Below are 13,268 nucleotides of genomic sequence, written 5' to 3'. Positions count from 1 at the left end.
TACTTTCATGCGGCAATAGTGTAGTCTTTGCTCATGATATAAAATTCCATCAAAACTGTCTGGTTTTGTTGTTTCCAGACTAGATTAATGTGTCTCTGTATTGTGTTTTTTGACTTTAGAACTGATTGCTATGACAGTTTAAGGCTTGGGAAAAGGTTGTGCTACGTGATGGGAGGGTAACCTGTTAACTTTTTAAAATGTTGCTTGTGGAAGAACTCATTTAGAATTGTGAATTTTAATTGGTTTCTTCTATATTTCTATTTAACAGCTTGTAAGGCAGGAATCTGAGTCTCAAGTTAAACTAAGTCACAAAATCTTACATCTGCCTGTATTGCAAGTGTTCTGTATTTACATACTTTTTCTTATTACAGCGTATTAATGTTGAAGGTTGTTCATGAAAAAGACTGCTTGATAGTGCTCACTTTTTGAATTTATTATTTATTGTTCTGTGATCTAATATCTGTTAGATATTAGCTGTGCAGTAATGTTTGGGTTCTCATTTTGTGGCCATTATACAACCCAAATTTTATTTCTTCAAGCATTTTTCAGAAACACTGAATTCAAAGTTTGAGTAACTTATGTCCTATACTTCAGTAGTAAGCAGAACTGTCTGAATTTATTTGTTCAAAGTATTAAAGAGTGCATTAACCACAGATTTTTAGGACTTCTAAATTCATTGCCATTTACTTCTCTAGGGAATGTATAATATTCTTAAGTTCTGCCTACATGTTCAGTTTTTGTTAGAACTCTGAAGAGGAAAGGGGGAAAATTCTACTTGTTAACAATGTCACTTACATTAGACTTTTCTGCTTGTGAGGTGTAGAAAAGATATGGGCACGTTTTAAAATAAAATGCATTCTTCTGAAAAAATGTTTTTCTTTCAATTTTTCTCTAGGAATAATAGAAATTAGAAAAGGGGGAGGCAAAAAGTTAAAGAAAAGAAAAAGACTATTTTGATTCACTTAAAGTATTTCTTGCCTTTCAGTTCCTATTCTCAAGAAGATTGTTTTGCAGGACATATTTAGGAGTTTCCTGCTTTTCTAAGGCTTAGTGCAATTATTGTTTAAAAATTTTTCAACTGTATTTTACTACACTGTTTGGTCTCATAAAATGAGTAACCGAAGAATTGGACAAATTTTTGGTTTAATTTTTGTTACAATAGAGTATAGAAAAATGTGCTTCTGCATTGCATTAGAATATTTCAGCACAACTAAAACAGAAATATAATGTATTATATAGTTTGTATTCAAATAAGTTCTAAAATTAAGTAATACTACTTTAAAAGTTTTATTTTAATCTGACTCTTTTGGATTGCCTGAAACTGTGTAAAGAAATGCAGTTTTATTAGTGTGTCATTTCATTTTCCTTACTACAAATACATCTCACCCATTTGCTTGGCATAGGTTTCTGGATGATCTGTAGGAACAGACCTCTGGAGATAATTTTGTGAAAAAGAATGTGAATTAGATGACATATGTGAAACATTAGCTTTTAAAATTAGGAGGTTAAGCATCAATTTAGAGCCAAAATTATTGCAGCATGTTGTGATTTCTTTTCTTATTAAAAGAATGAATCCACTTAGTAAATCCCATTAACATTAATAGCAATTACAAGATGCTTAGTAGTTTGAGTCACAGAATTGATTTTTTTGCAGCTGTCAGTTGCAATATTGGTATCAACAATTGGGTTTAGAAAGAAAAAATGATCCTATAATTTTTTTTTTCCTTTTGCTTGACAATCTTTGCACTCATTTTCAGAAAGCTGAGAAAATTCTGATCTATGTAGCACAGGCTTTTTTTTTCAACTGTGTAAATTTTTGACTGAGTTATTAAAGAGACTTTGATAGATGAACCATATGAACAGAAGTAATTTAATATTCCCTTATTTATATGCTCTCCTTAAATTTGCTACTTAATGGTGACTGGCATTTGAGGAGAGTTTCTCCCTCTTAAAATTTCTAACAACTTTTCTGGCAGTAGCCTCCTCTAATATCTCTTTTTTACAATTGAATTTTGATTTAAATAACTTCATAGTGGATTTTCAGAGAAAAAAACTAGTGGTGCAGTTTTTCTCTGTGCAAGTTGCCATTCTCTTTCAAAGGGCTTCAAAAGAAAATATTTCAATAATCCAAAGCTCCACCAAAAGAAAAGAAAATAGCCTGAATTGAATTGTATGGCAAGTCACAATAATTTATTCTGTATTAGAACTGTTTCCAAAACCATGGTCCACTATAATATGTTTGTCTTTCTCTTTTTAATAAGAAATGTCATGCCTAAAGCACATCAATTCTATCTTGGGGGGAAACTAGCTTAAGGATTGAAATGCATTAGGCAGAGTCACTTCAATAGTTGATGCAGTTTGACTCTGCAAGTGTTTGCTTGGGATTGTAAATTTGTTTCTTATTCCTAGTATTGATTATAATTGATTATAATTTCTCCATTATGTCAAAAATGCCTAATATTCTGAATACTTTGGATTTGTGGGGGGTTTAAGTTGATCTAAATCTAAGTAAATACTAAATCAGGCTATACTTTGCATTTACAGGCACTTGCAGACCAGTTTGAAAATACAAATACATCAGTATCTGAACGTATGAAGATTTTCTACTGTTGTCAGGTGCCTCCACATTGGGCCATACAGGTGTGAAACAATCCCATTTCAATGTTTAAAGTCTGTGGTGGTTATTTTTGATGTTTGGTCACTCCAAGTCAAGTGAGTGTGGTGCGACCTTGAGCTGAAACATTGTAGAAATAAAGACATAACCTAACATACACCAGGTGTTTCTGGAGAGAAATTAAGTTCTACTGTGCTTTGCTTTCAGATGTCTTGTTCTGACATGCACAGGAGTAATTGCTTGTTAGTGCAATTCTTTACTTTCCTTTTTCCTCCAGTACAAAGTGGACTAAAACTTGAAATCCTCAAACCTATCTCCTATTAAAATAAACTTGCCACTTGTCATAACTTTTATTACTAGTTTACTTAGGCTACTGTTATTTGCATTTTCCTTGTCTTTTAAAGCTCACGTTGGGAAGTTGATCATGGTGAAATCAGCCAAGTTGAGAGTCAATAGTACACTGAGGAGCTTGAGCTGGGAAAGTTTTTCTTTTGAGATAGTCCTCTCTTTTGCTAGTAATGACAGGATTTTTTTACACCCTTAACTACACTGTTCATCTTAATTTTCTAGAACAGAAATCTATACACTAAAGTCTTATTTGATGATGCTGTATTTAACAAGCTCAGGAAAATTGTAAATATTGCATACCTCCAAAGGTATTCATGTCTGTTTACTTTTAATGATATTTTATTCCTTTTTCATTTCTAGTCTCAGTGCATGTTGTTTTAACCAATCATATCTTCTCCGAGCATTCTCAAGTTTTCTACATAACCTTTCAACAGGTACTTGCAATATAACCATCAAATATGGTTTTCATTTCCAGTTGTCAAAGTAGCATTTTCAATCCAAGTCAGTTTTCTAAGTCAAAGATAGAAATGCTAAAATAGGAATTTATAATGAAAGATTACTCAATCTTGTATAGTAATGAAGATACATTGCATACATAAATTTTACCAATTGTAACTGAGAAACTTTAATTAAACATTAATGAGATTTAGGTTTAGAAAATGGCAAATGTTTTTTTCCTAATTGAATAATATCAAGCTAACAAAGAGGTTTTCAGAGTTTAATACATATTTACATCAAAGAGTTGTAGCCAGATGTTAATTTTTTTTGCTACTTATCTGTTCCCCTCTAGTAACTCCTTGGATTTGCAACAGATACTGAACCCAAACGAATAAGGATAGGTTCATGACATATGTAGAGATTTTCAGGGAGTCCATTCAGGATCACCTAGTTCACTGCAGAGGTTAACTCTGTGGGGTATCATAGCTCAAGTAGCTGTCCATACAGAGAATGCTCTCATTTGTTTTTGCTAACCTATTTGTCTATCTGTCACACGTAGTACATAAGTTACCCTTCCTTCAAATGTTAAAACCTATTTGCAATTTTAATCTTCTCTTAAAAAATAAAAACCAAACACAACTTTTCAAAGTCATGAAAACATGCTATGTTTGTTTTCCAGTTGAAGACATTACTCATTTATTTTCCTTAGTGCACTGAAATAATAGCTGAATTTGAAATAACAAAGAGGCTGACTGAACAGTGAGGAAACATCAGCTAGGGAGTTGAACCTAAACTGAAATCCAATATTGGTTTGGGTGAAAACCAACACCCTTTAACAATGGCTGTTTGGGACAGTCAAACAGATTTCTCACATTACTGAACAGAATTATATCAGAGCCTTTCTCTCTGTCTTTGTTTCTCCGCAGGTGCAGATTACTGTGACAAAGCATTGCTAGAAGGGGCTTTAATTCCCTTCTTTGGCCTCTGTTTCCCACTTGGCATTCCCAACATCATGCTGCAGCTGTTCTCCAGCTGCATGGGCCTCATTTATGGGCTGAAAGTTCATCTCTGTCAATTCATTCTTACCATGTCTATTTCTGGTTTTGTATGATAATGTTAAATTGTTCAAAGTATAACAATTTTTATTCCATTGATGAGGGGGTTTTGAGGTATGTACACTGTTTGAGGTTCCAACCTGAAGTTTCAGGAGAATAATTCCATATTATCTGTCTGCTTCTTGTTGATGTCAGAAATGCCTCTAACATCTTTTAAAATTGTAGACATTATTTGCTACTTTCAATTAAGTGGAATTTCTTATGTTTACAGCGCCAGCTTGCAAACTTACTCTTTGAGCTGGGATGTACCAGCTCTGCCTTACAAATATTTGAGGAGCTGGAAATGTGGGAAGATGCAGTAATCTGCTATGAAAGAGCAGGACAACATGGGAAGGTAAGAAAAATGTTTCATATAGCTAAGATCCCATTTGAAATAGCATCTGCAGGGGGAAGGACTGTCTGGCTTCAGCTGGCAAATCACTAATGACACTCACTTCTGCAGGGGTGTCATCACAGGAAAATGTGCTTTGGAAAAATGAACACATGGCATAAGAGCTTGTCATAACCCGTGAATGCTAAAAAAATGACTTGGAGTAATAGCCACATGAAACAGAAGTTGGTAAATAAGGAGCCACTTGAGATGCGAGATGATTGTGATAGTGATCCTTGAAAACATTCAAGGATAATTCAATTAACTACTATGGACAGACAGCAATGTGGGCATTTCAAGAAAGCTGTTGCAGTCATCCATCATGGAGTCATGAAATTTTGTCTGGATAGGATATTAATCTTCTTGATTTCAAACTATTAGCTCTAGTTTTAAAAAACACTTTAGATAGAGTAACATCAGTGTTTGATGTGTTTAATTACTTCATGTTAACATATTCAAATTACAGAATCAAACACTTGAGACAAGAAGTGGTGTAAAATTAAAAGCTTTACTTGTTATGTCTGTGTTGATGTTTTCCTGAACTTCTCCATCGTTACTTTAGCACTGCTATAACTGTATGTGATCAGCTCCAAAGACAAGTAAAAGCCATCACCTAACTACCTATCAGTGACATAACTGTTTAAAATTGCTGGTAAGAGGCTATTTTAGCCTTCCTATTGTTGAATATTTTGCTTTTACTATTAGAGCAATGGTAGGAGGATTTTAGAAAATTATACCTGGAAGCAATGCCTACTTGCATGTAACTTTAGCTGTGTTCTCTTTGTGGTGCAAACTCTCACACAGGCTGTAGCAGGAACTTATGCTATCAAGCAGTGTTTTCTGACTGTATTTAAATATTCAGAAATACTCAATTTCAGGCAAAAATAGGGGGTTTTTTCTTCCCTTCCTTTGCCTCTGTTTAGTACATAGTAGCATTAAATGTATGAATGTACATGTTCCTTTATGATACCACAAGCACAAAGACTATGGTTTGATATAATTGAAGGTTAATGAATAGTGATATATAATTTCCATTGATACAAAAAAAGCAGAATGCCTTATACTTGCATGTTTTTTTCTAATTGTCATGCACCAAAGCTTAGATTTTGTTCTTTATAAACTGACAGATATGTCTTACTGGCAAATTCTGTGCCACATTATGCATGCCTTGGGGATAGCATGCTAATATCACAATCTTCTCAGTTCAGTGGAGAAATAGAGGTCAGTATTTTCCATTTCCTGGAAATGCATTCTGTCCTAGTTGCATTCACAAACTGCCCTTAGGGAGTTATGAAAATGGCACTTGGAGAATAGGACAGGATATCTGACACAGGAAACTGCTTAGAAATGCTTTCAGAATGAGGGATTGTGCTGTGCTTCGAAAAACAGAAAATGCTGTGTAAGTATGAAATAACAGTATTGCTGGAAAAAAAGCTAGCTTTGGACCAAAGAAGACAGAAAATTAGAAACATGTAGCTGTGCACTGAGGGGAATGAATATCTGTGCTCTTTACTGCAAAGTGTCCAGAGTTTGAACTGCTTATATTTACCAAAAGTGTTTTGATGTTTTTAAATCTGGTAGTTATTTTTGTGGAAATGCACAAAAAATCTACTGGAGCATTATGTTGGCCACTAAATATCCAAGTCACTAATGAGCTTAGTGTATATCTGTGCAAGAGAACAAACTCTATTTAATAAACTTCTGTATGTTTTTCATTCACAAATGATTTTATATAAAAATACTGAATTTAAATCCTGAAAAATTTAATAAAACTAAATATCAGCAATACCAATGTGATGAGTACTTACACATCAAAGTAATCCCTTCTTTCTATTTTGGAATTATCTGCCAGTAAAGAAACAGAGCATATAGATAAGGCCATGTGAAGCTCCACATTGTGCTGTTAGAAAATACATAGTTCTTTAGGTTATAACAGGGCCATGTAGCAGTAAGATGTCACTCATATTTAGCAAACTTTTTCTAAGATGTGTTACTGTTACTAGATATGGCTCTATATTCGTTTGTTTTATAACCTGAACAAAAGTAGAAGTATCTAATACTATATCATAAATCAACAGAAGAGTAATAAAGTGCAGAGCAGTGAGCAAAATGGCACAGAACAAGGGAAAAAACTATTGTAAAACCTGAATACACAGTATATTGATAGCTGCTGTGGCTTTCTTACTATAGTATTTTACTCATTGTATTCCTTTAACAAACTTGTTGCAAAAGGAGACATCTCCTGATGTGTAGTGAGAGCTGGTATTGAAAAATGCCATTCTCCCTTCTTTTAACTGTGAGAGGGACCCAGAGTTCTCAAGTATTATTAACACTGAATAACTTTAAGGTGTAAGAGTTCTCTTCCACCTAAAAATGGTACTATTTCTCTGCTAAAAGAAGAAGAGAGGATGGACCAGAGATGTGATTTTTCAGTTCTTCCAGTTTAAGTGAGGCCTTTCTCCCTTGCAAGAACTCTGTAACATGGTGGCTGCTGACCTTTGATAGATATGTGAGATCTGCCATTTGGCATCAGATGTTCCATCTTACAGCAGCCTGTTTTCAGCTCTGTCTCCATTCCATCATCTCATGAGAGTATACAGCATGATACAGAGTCTGGTTTTAGACCAACATACCCCAGCAAACCACATTCTACAGGATTATTTTTCTTGTCTTGCATGACACAGATACCTCAAAACATTTGAGTGAGGAAGCACAATTATGGCAAGATCTCAGAAGTCCACATTTAAAGTCAGGTATGGCTTTTCAGATGTGAAGCAGTACTACACAGTAAGTGCATGAGATTATTCAAGAACTTGATTAGTTTCCACTGTATACAGTAACAGTTGTAGAAGGCAGATAAGCACTTGTGTACAAAGCTAAGAAGGAGTAAATGGCTCACCCAAGGTCTTGTATGAAATAACAGGGAAGATGAAATGAAAAGCAGAGAGCCTTTTTCATTTTCTCTCACTGCCTTTTTCCATGCTCCTCTGTTCTGCTCCTTCATGCTACTTCTCTGTTAGCCAAGCAGAAAAAGGAAGACTTTTTTAGGAAATACTTTGAACTAGCAAAGGAATGAATTGTAAAATATCAGAGCTGGTAGATCAGTGTGAATAGAGTCTTATAGGAAATATATATAAAATAAAAACATGAGAATGCGTGCATGGGATGGCAAGTGGAAGTTTAGGGTTGGGAAGCCAGTTGCAGGATGAATCTTGACCTTGGTGTCCAGGAGTCTGTGTAGTGAGTAATGAAAAGGCCCCACCTTTTGTTTAAACTAGGCCCCTCTTTACTGATTGGAGATTTTTGTGAATTGTTGCCTGTTTAATTCCCATACCACTCATAGTAGTTCGGAAGGCAAAATAAGAGCCTAAATCTTTCTTGTGTTTAAATCAAGTGACTTTTGAGGTGAGTATTGAATTTCATCCACTCTGGTGCAGACTGTGCAGTGAAAAAACAGTGTTGTTATAAATGCACCTGATTCAGTCAGTGAGGGTTATACAGCTTCTTTTTCTTTAAATTATATTTTAGATGATAATTTTAATATCAAATCTTATTAGATTTAGTTATAACTTTTAATTATAAACACGCCTATTAATAATGAGTATCCATTTAACGGGTAAGAATAAATATCTAGAAGCTGTATTTCTTTTACATATAATAATGCACTGTGTGTAAAATGTTTCTTGATAATGTTTGTTATTAAGGAAAGATTTGTCTTTGCAGAAGCAGGGTTCTTAGCAAAGATTAAATGTGATTTTTTTGGAAACATTTTACCACAAAGTTAGGAGAATGGCTTTTTCTTTCTTCCCCCCCTGCTGCCACCACCCCCCCTCATTCCTAGGCAAAATGAGAAATCCAGTTTTAGAGTATTATCTAGTTTTGTAGAAGGCAAATATTTTGATAACACAGGGGTTTTCTTCTAGTTTGATCTTTGTACTAGCCTTTATTAAGTAATAAAAATGTTTGCAACATGCCAAAGAGGTGATCAGATAGCTAATCAGATGAAGAAAAAGTCAGACTTCTGCTTATTTAATTCTCTGTTTTATCTGTGTGCTGAAGTATTTATGTTGGCAATGAATTCTTGTAAGCTTAGACCAGAACATGATGTTTTTATACTCTTTAATGTGAAATACCATTAGTGAATAGTTGTCTCCCTAGTCTAGGCATTGCCACAGGATAGCAATCTGAGCTTGGGAGTGCCCTGCAGAGGAAGTGGTGAAGAAGCAGCTTGCTATGCACTTTTCACCTTGCATCTCCTTATACAGCAACATATCTGTCTTGTTTCTTTATCTGAATGGGGAAAAATCCCCACCTTATTTTTGGTGTCTAATGTGGTTACTGCAAAAATTAAGCACTTAGCTCTCTCTGCTCTAGAAGAGAAAAATCTTCTTTAATGTCTGTTATTAAGAAGTTATAGCAACTAATGGAGGGAGTTAAGAGGAAGTAAACTGCACTCTAACCAAATCCCTGGAATCCAGGCTGAATGGGGCTTTGATTAACCTGGTCTCATGGAAGGTGTCCCTGCTTATGGCAAGGGGGCTGGGGCTAGATGATATTCAAATTCTCTTCCAAACGAAGCTACTCTATGATTCTGTAAGTACTGTCTTCTGGTTAGGCAAGATTTTTCTAGTGTTTTGGCTGACCTAATTCTAAATTTTAAATCATTGTTTCTTTGGCTTTTTAAAGAGAACTGCTTCACAGGCACTTAAAAATGCTTGCCATCAAGTTATTTTCCTAATATTTAGCCACCAATTTTCGTCTTAATGAGATTCTATTTTTGCTAGTTTTAAGACTCTTCTAGAAATCTAAACCCTTCTTCACACTTGTGCACTTCAAATATTTTTATACTTTACTGTCACTTTACAAAAATAATGGTAAAAATGAGATGCTAAAGTTGCTCTGCATTAAATATTTCAAAACAAGGTAAAATAGCCATTTTTCTAAAGATGATTTTCAGATAGGTTTGATGAATTTTATTGATTGGAATAAAAGACTTTTCTTCTTCAAAGGTAGTCTGAAGGTTGAAGAAAGCAATTCTTACACAAGAAAAGTAGTATTAATTTAGATGCAGAGATGATGTCAGATTTCCTTTTAGGTAAGCAAGCTATGATAGAAGAATGACTGGAGTTACAATGTCAAACTTGAATTCTGTGGCAGGCTGTGTTGGATCTTTCTTGATTTAGATGGTTCAAGTAGATCATTTCTAAGAAAAAAATTATACTGATGTGAATTATGTATGTTACATTTTTACAGCAGGGTGCTGAGGTAACAATTCAGTCTGAACAACAGATATCTATCCAGTGTGGGTTTCAAAAAGCCACAGAAAGCAAACTATCTCTTATTTTAAAGAGAAACAATAATTATATTATTAGAGTAGAGATAGTGGCTCTGAGAAAATCGCTTTTGAAAGTTAGTTACAGCCCATAATAGATGGCTGGAAGACACAGCTTGTCTTCTTTTTCAAAAAGCTTTATATATTTTGAATATATTTTATTTCAAGCATTTAGATAAATTTACAATTTCTGCATTTTACATAAAAGCATGGAATTTCCGCATCTAACAGTATGAAAGTCTATGTGTCTTCAGATGTAATGGAATGGAAATCATTATTTTCAGAAAAGAGTAATTAAAGGGAAGGAGAGTTGTTGCAAGAGTACTTACTAGGACATGTGAAAAATTATAAACTTCTAGGACTGCAGATAGCTTGATGCTGCTGATACTGTGCTGTGAATTAGTTGTAGTTTGATGTCCAGGACTGATATTTGTTCTTGGGACAGAATACATACCTAAGATGTAAAGAAAGGAGTAAGCTGCTTCTTGTTTTTACGGTTTAATTTTCCTTGTTGTGTTAAACCAAAATCCACCATATTATGCTGAAGTATTTTTTAAACATCAGTTTGCAACCAGATTGTTTCTAGACTTTATCTTTGATGCTGTGTTAGATGAAGATACCATTTCCTCACTAGCCCTACTTAATCTTCAGCTGATGATTGCAAGGTGCTAAAGCAGTATTTGCTCAGGTGGGTAATTAACTGAAAATCATTAGTCTCATTATGTGCTGATTTCTCTTTGCTCTTTAACAGGCAGAAGAAATACTCAGGCGGGAGTTAGAGAAGAAGGAAACACCAGGACTATACTGTTTGCTTGGTGATGTTCTTAAAGACCACCAGTATTACGACAAGGCCTGGGAGCTTTCCAGGCACCGCAGCGCCCGTGCCCAGCGCTCCAAAGGGCTCCTCCATCTCCGCAACCGCGAGTTCAGGGAGTGCGTGGAGTGCTTTGAGCGCTCGGTGCAGATCAACCCCATGCAGGTTGGGAAACTATGCACAAATGGTTTTGGTTTCAGTTCATGTGTTCAGTTTTGAATGGTGGCACTTCTGTAAAAGACGGTTCTGGGCAAAGTTGTCAAAATAACAGTTTATTACTTTTCTTAGCAACATTTTCACCATGTACTTGGAAGACTGGTAGAAATGGTAGTATGAAATGAAAACATCCTTTTACATCCAGTCTTTGTGTGCAGGTAAATCTTTGCCTGTAGAGCTCTTTCAAAGAAATGTCAAAGAGATGAAGCCACTGCAAAATAATAATTACCATCAAATAAATGATGAACAAGGTATAAAGCAAAACAGTTACAAGAAGACTGCAGATGTTAATGAAAGTATCCCTTTACCCTGTCTGAATTTGTCCTGGCTTTGAGTTACAAACTCTGATGTCTATATTTCATAGAAATGTTTTTCAAGTGTTCTGGTCTGTCTTGTTCTGGAGTCTCTGAGAAGCACTGTGTCACACTTGTGATGACAGTAGCTTCTATTACAACAATGCATCAAAACTGAAACCACAGTGAAAAGAGTTCTCTTGATGAGGCTGGTTGCTCTTGCTGATCTTTGCAAGCTATTCTGCAGACAGCTTTTAATCTTGTTCAAGTTTCTCAGCCACTAGATCCCATCCCAATGAGGTTCACCCTGTGGAAGGTCTTAAGAAGTTAAGAAAGCTTTGTGGTTGTTTGTGTATATAAATTGTGCTCCTCATAGCCATTTCTAAGTCCATGCAAAAGCAGGTATTCCTCCTTCTTGCCCCACAAAGGTCACTGCTGAAGCTGCTGTTTTAAGTTCCATGTGACTAATTGGACTTTTGCTTTAGAAAAATTTTCAAGGCCTCCAGCCTTTCAAGTCATTTTCCTAAAGCTTTTTTTGTATTTCACTGATGTACTTTATTCTAATGAATCAGAGTCCTATTCTTATTCAAATGAACTCCAGATAACTTACAAACATCTTTAGAATGGAAAAGAAAATGACCAAAAATGCCAGCAAAATATATATTACTCAGATAGGAATTATATTCAAATGAGGAGGACTTCCAGATAATAAAGGGCTTCAGAAGATGGCCTGCAGGGCTCAAAACTGAGAAATATTCTGCTGAAATGCTTTTTTTATTTTGTATCCTATCCAAAGGAAGTTTAGAATGAAAGGAAATCCAAGAAAAATAGGCCAGTCCATATAGGAAAGTGAACATTTCCTCCTCTTGTTGCTTAGGAAGCTCTTTTAAGATTCAGTTGAATTGTTTCAAACAAACAGATTGAGCAGCTAGATAGTGCAGATTGACTTAACTGTCTTCTGAATTCGTCTGTATTCTGTGACTGCAGAAATGAATTGTTTCCTATTCCATCTTGTGGGTGAAAAGCAGAGTGGAAATTGATTCTAAATGCAAGGACTTCAACACAAGGAAAATATTAACTGATTAATTTATTAACTTTTTCCCAGAATTGTGAATAATTTGTCAGGTAAACAAAGACTCCCTGTTACAAAGAAATCCCAATTTTTTTGTGGTTATTAGAAACCTTCCTGAAGGAAGAGATTTTTAGACTGTATCAACTGATTCCCCATAATATGTAATAGATGAAATCATTCTCTTGCAATCCTCTTTTAATCTTGTGTACTTTTTAGCCGCCTGGTCAAGTGTGGTTGAGATCTTGGAGGCAGGTGTTTGCTGAGTAAGCAAATCACTCTGTCAGTCTTCAGGGAATCCACAAAGAAATGAAATTCTTGCAGTTCAAATATACCTGAAACTCATGTTCATTAGCACTGCTGCTCACAGAATTACTTGTTCTAGTACACGACTGTGGATGACAGATTTGTTTCTCATATACTTTCACTATAAGCATCTTGCAAGGCTTGACAGACAATTCCAGAGGTTAAAGAGCTCCCACGGTCACTTCTCCAGTGGTGAAAGTCTGCAGAAGTTTAGAAGTGAGACTGTACTGCTGTTATTCAGCACATGCTGTGACTGTTTTTTCTCTCACACTTTACAGAAGCACTGTTTAACTTTTGTCCTGAGCTATAAATTTGGAACCAACCTTCAATTTCATACTTGATTGCTCCTGTCT

At 35.1% G+C, this 13,268-nt stretch overlaps 1 protein-coding gene across 1 annotated transcript in view; it reads left to right on the top strand.

The window, feature by feature from the left end:
- The window catches only part of TTC27 (tetratricopeptide repeat domain 27), a 109,586-nt gene that overhangs the window by 75,911 nt on the left and 20,407 nt on the right, over positions 1-13,268 (top strand). Inside the window, exons 11-13 of the mRNA XM_079330060.1 lie at positions 2,545-2,640; positions 4,727-4,849; positions 10,969-11,196. Coding sequence (XP_079186186.1) covers positions 2,545-2,640; positions 4,727-4,849; positions 10,969-11,196 — 447 coding nt within the window. The remainder of the gene's footprint in view (positions 1-2,544; positions 2,641-4,726; positions 4,850-10,968; positions 11,197-13,268) is intronic.

Source organism: Erithacus rubecula (genome assembly GCF_903797595.1).
Source record: "Erithacus rubecula genome assembly, chromosome: 2".
In the NCBI taxonomy this organism is placed as follows: Eukaryota; Metazoa; Chordata; class Aves; order Passeriformes; family Muscicapidae; genus Erithacus; species Erithacus rubecula.
The sequence above is the reverse complement of the archived record's forward strand: the minus strand, read 5'-3'. Positions and strand labels throughout refer to the sequence as shown.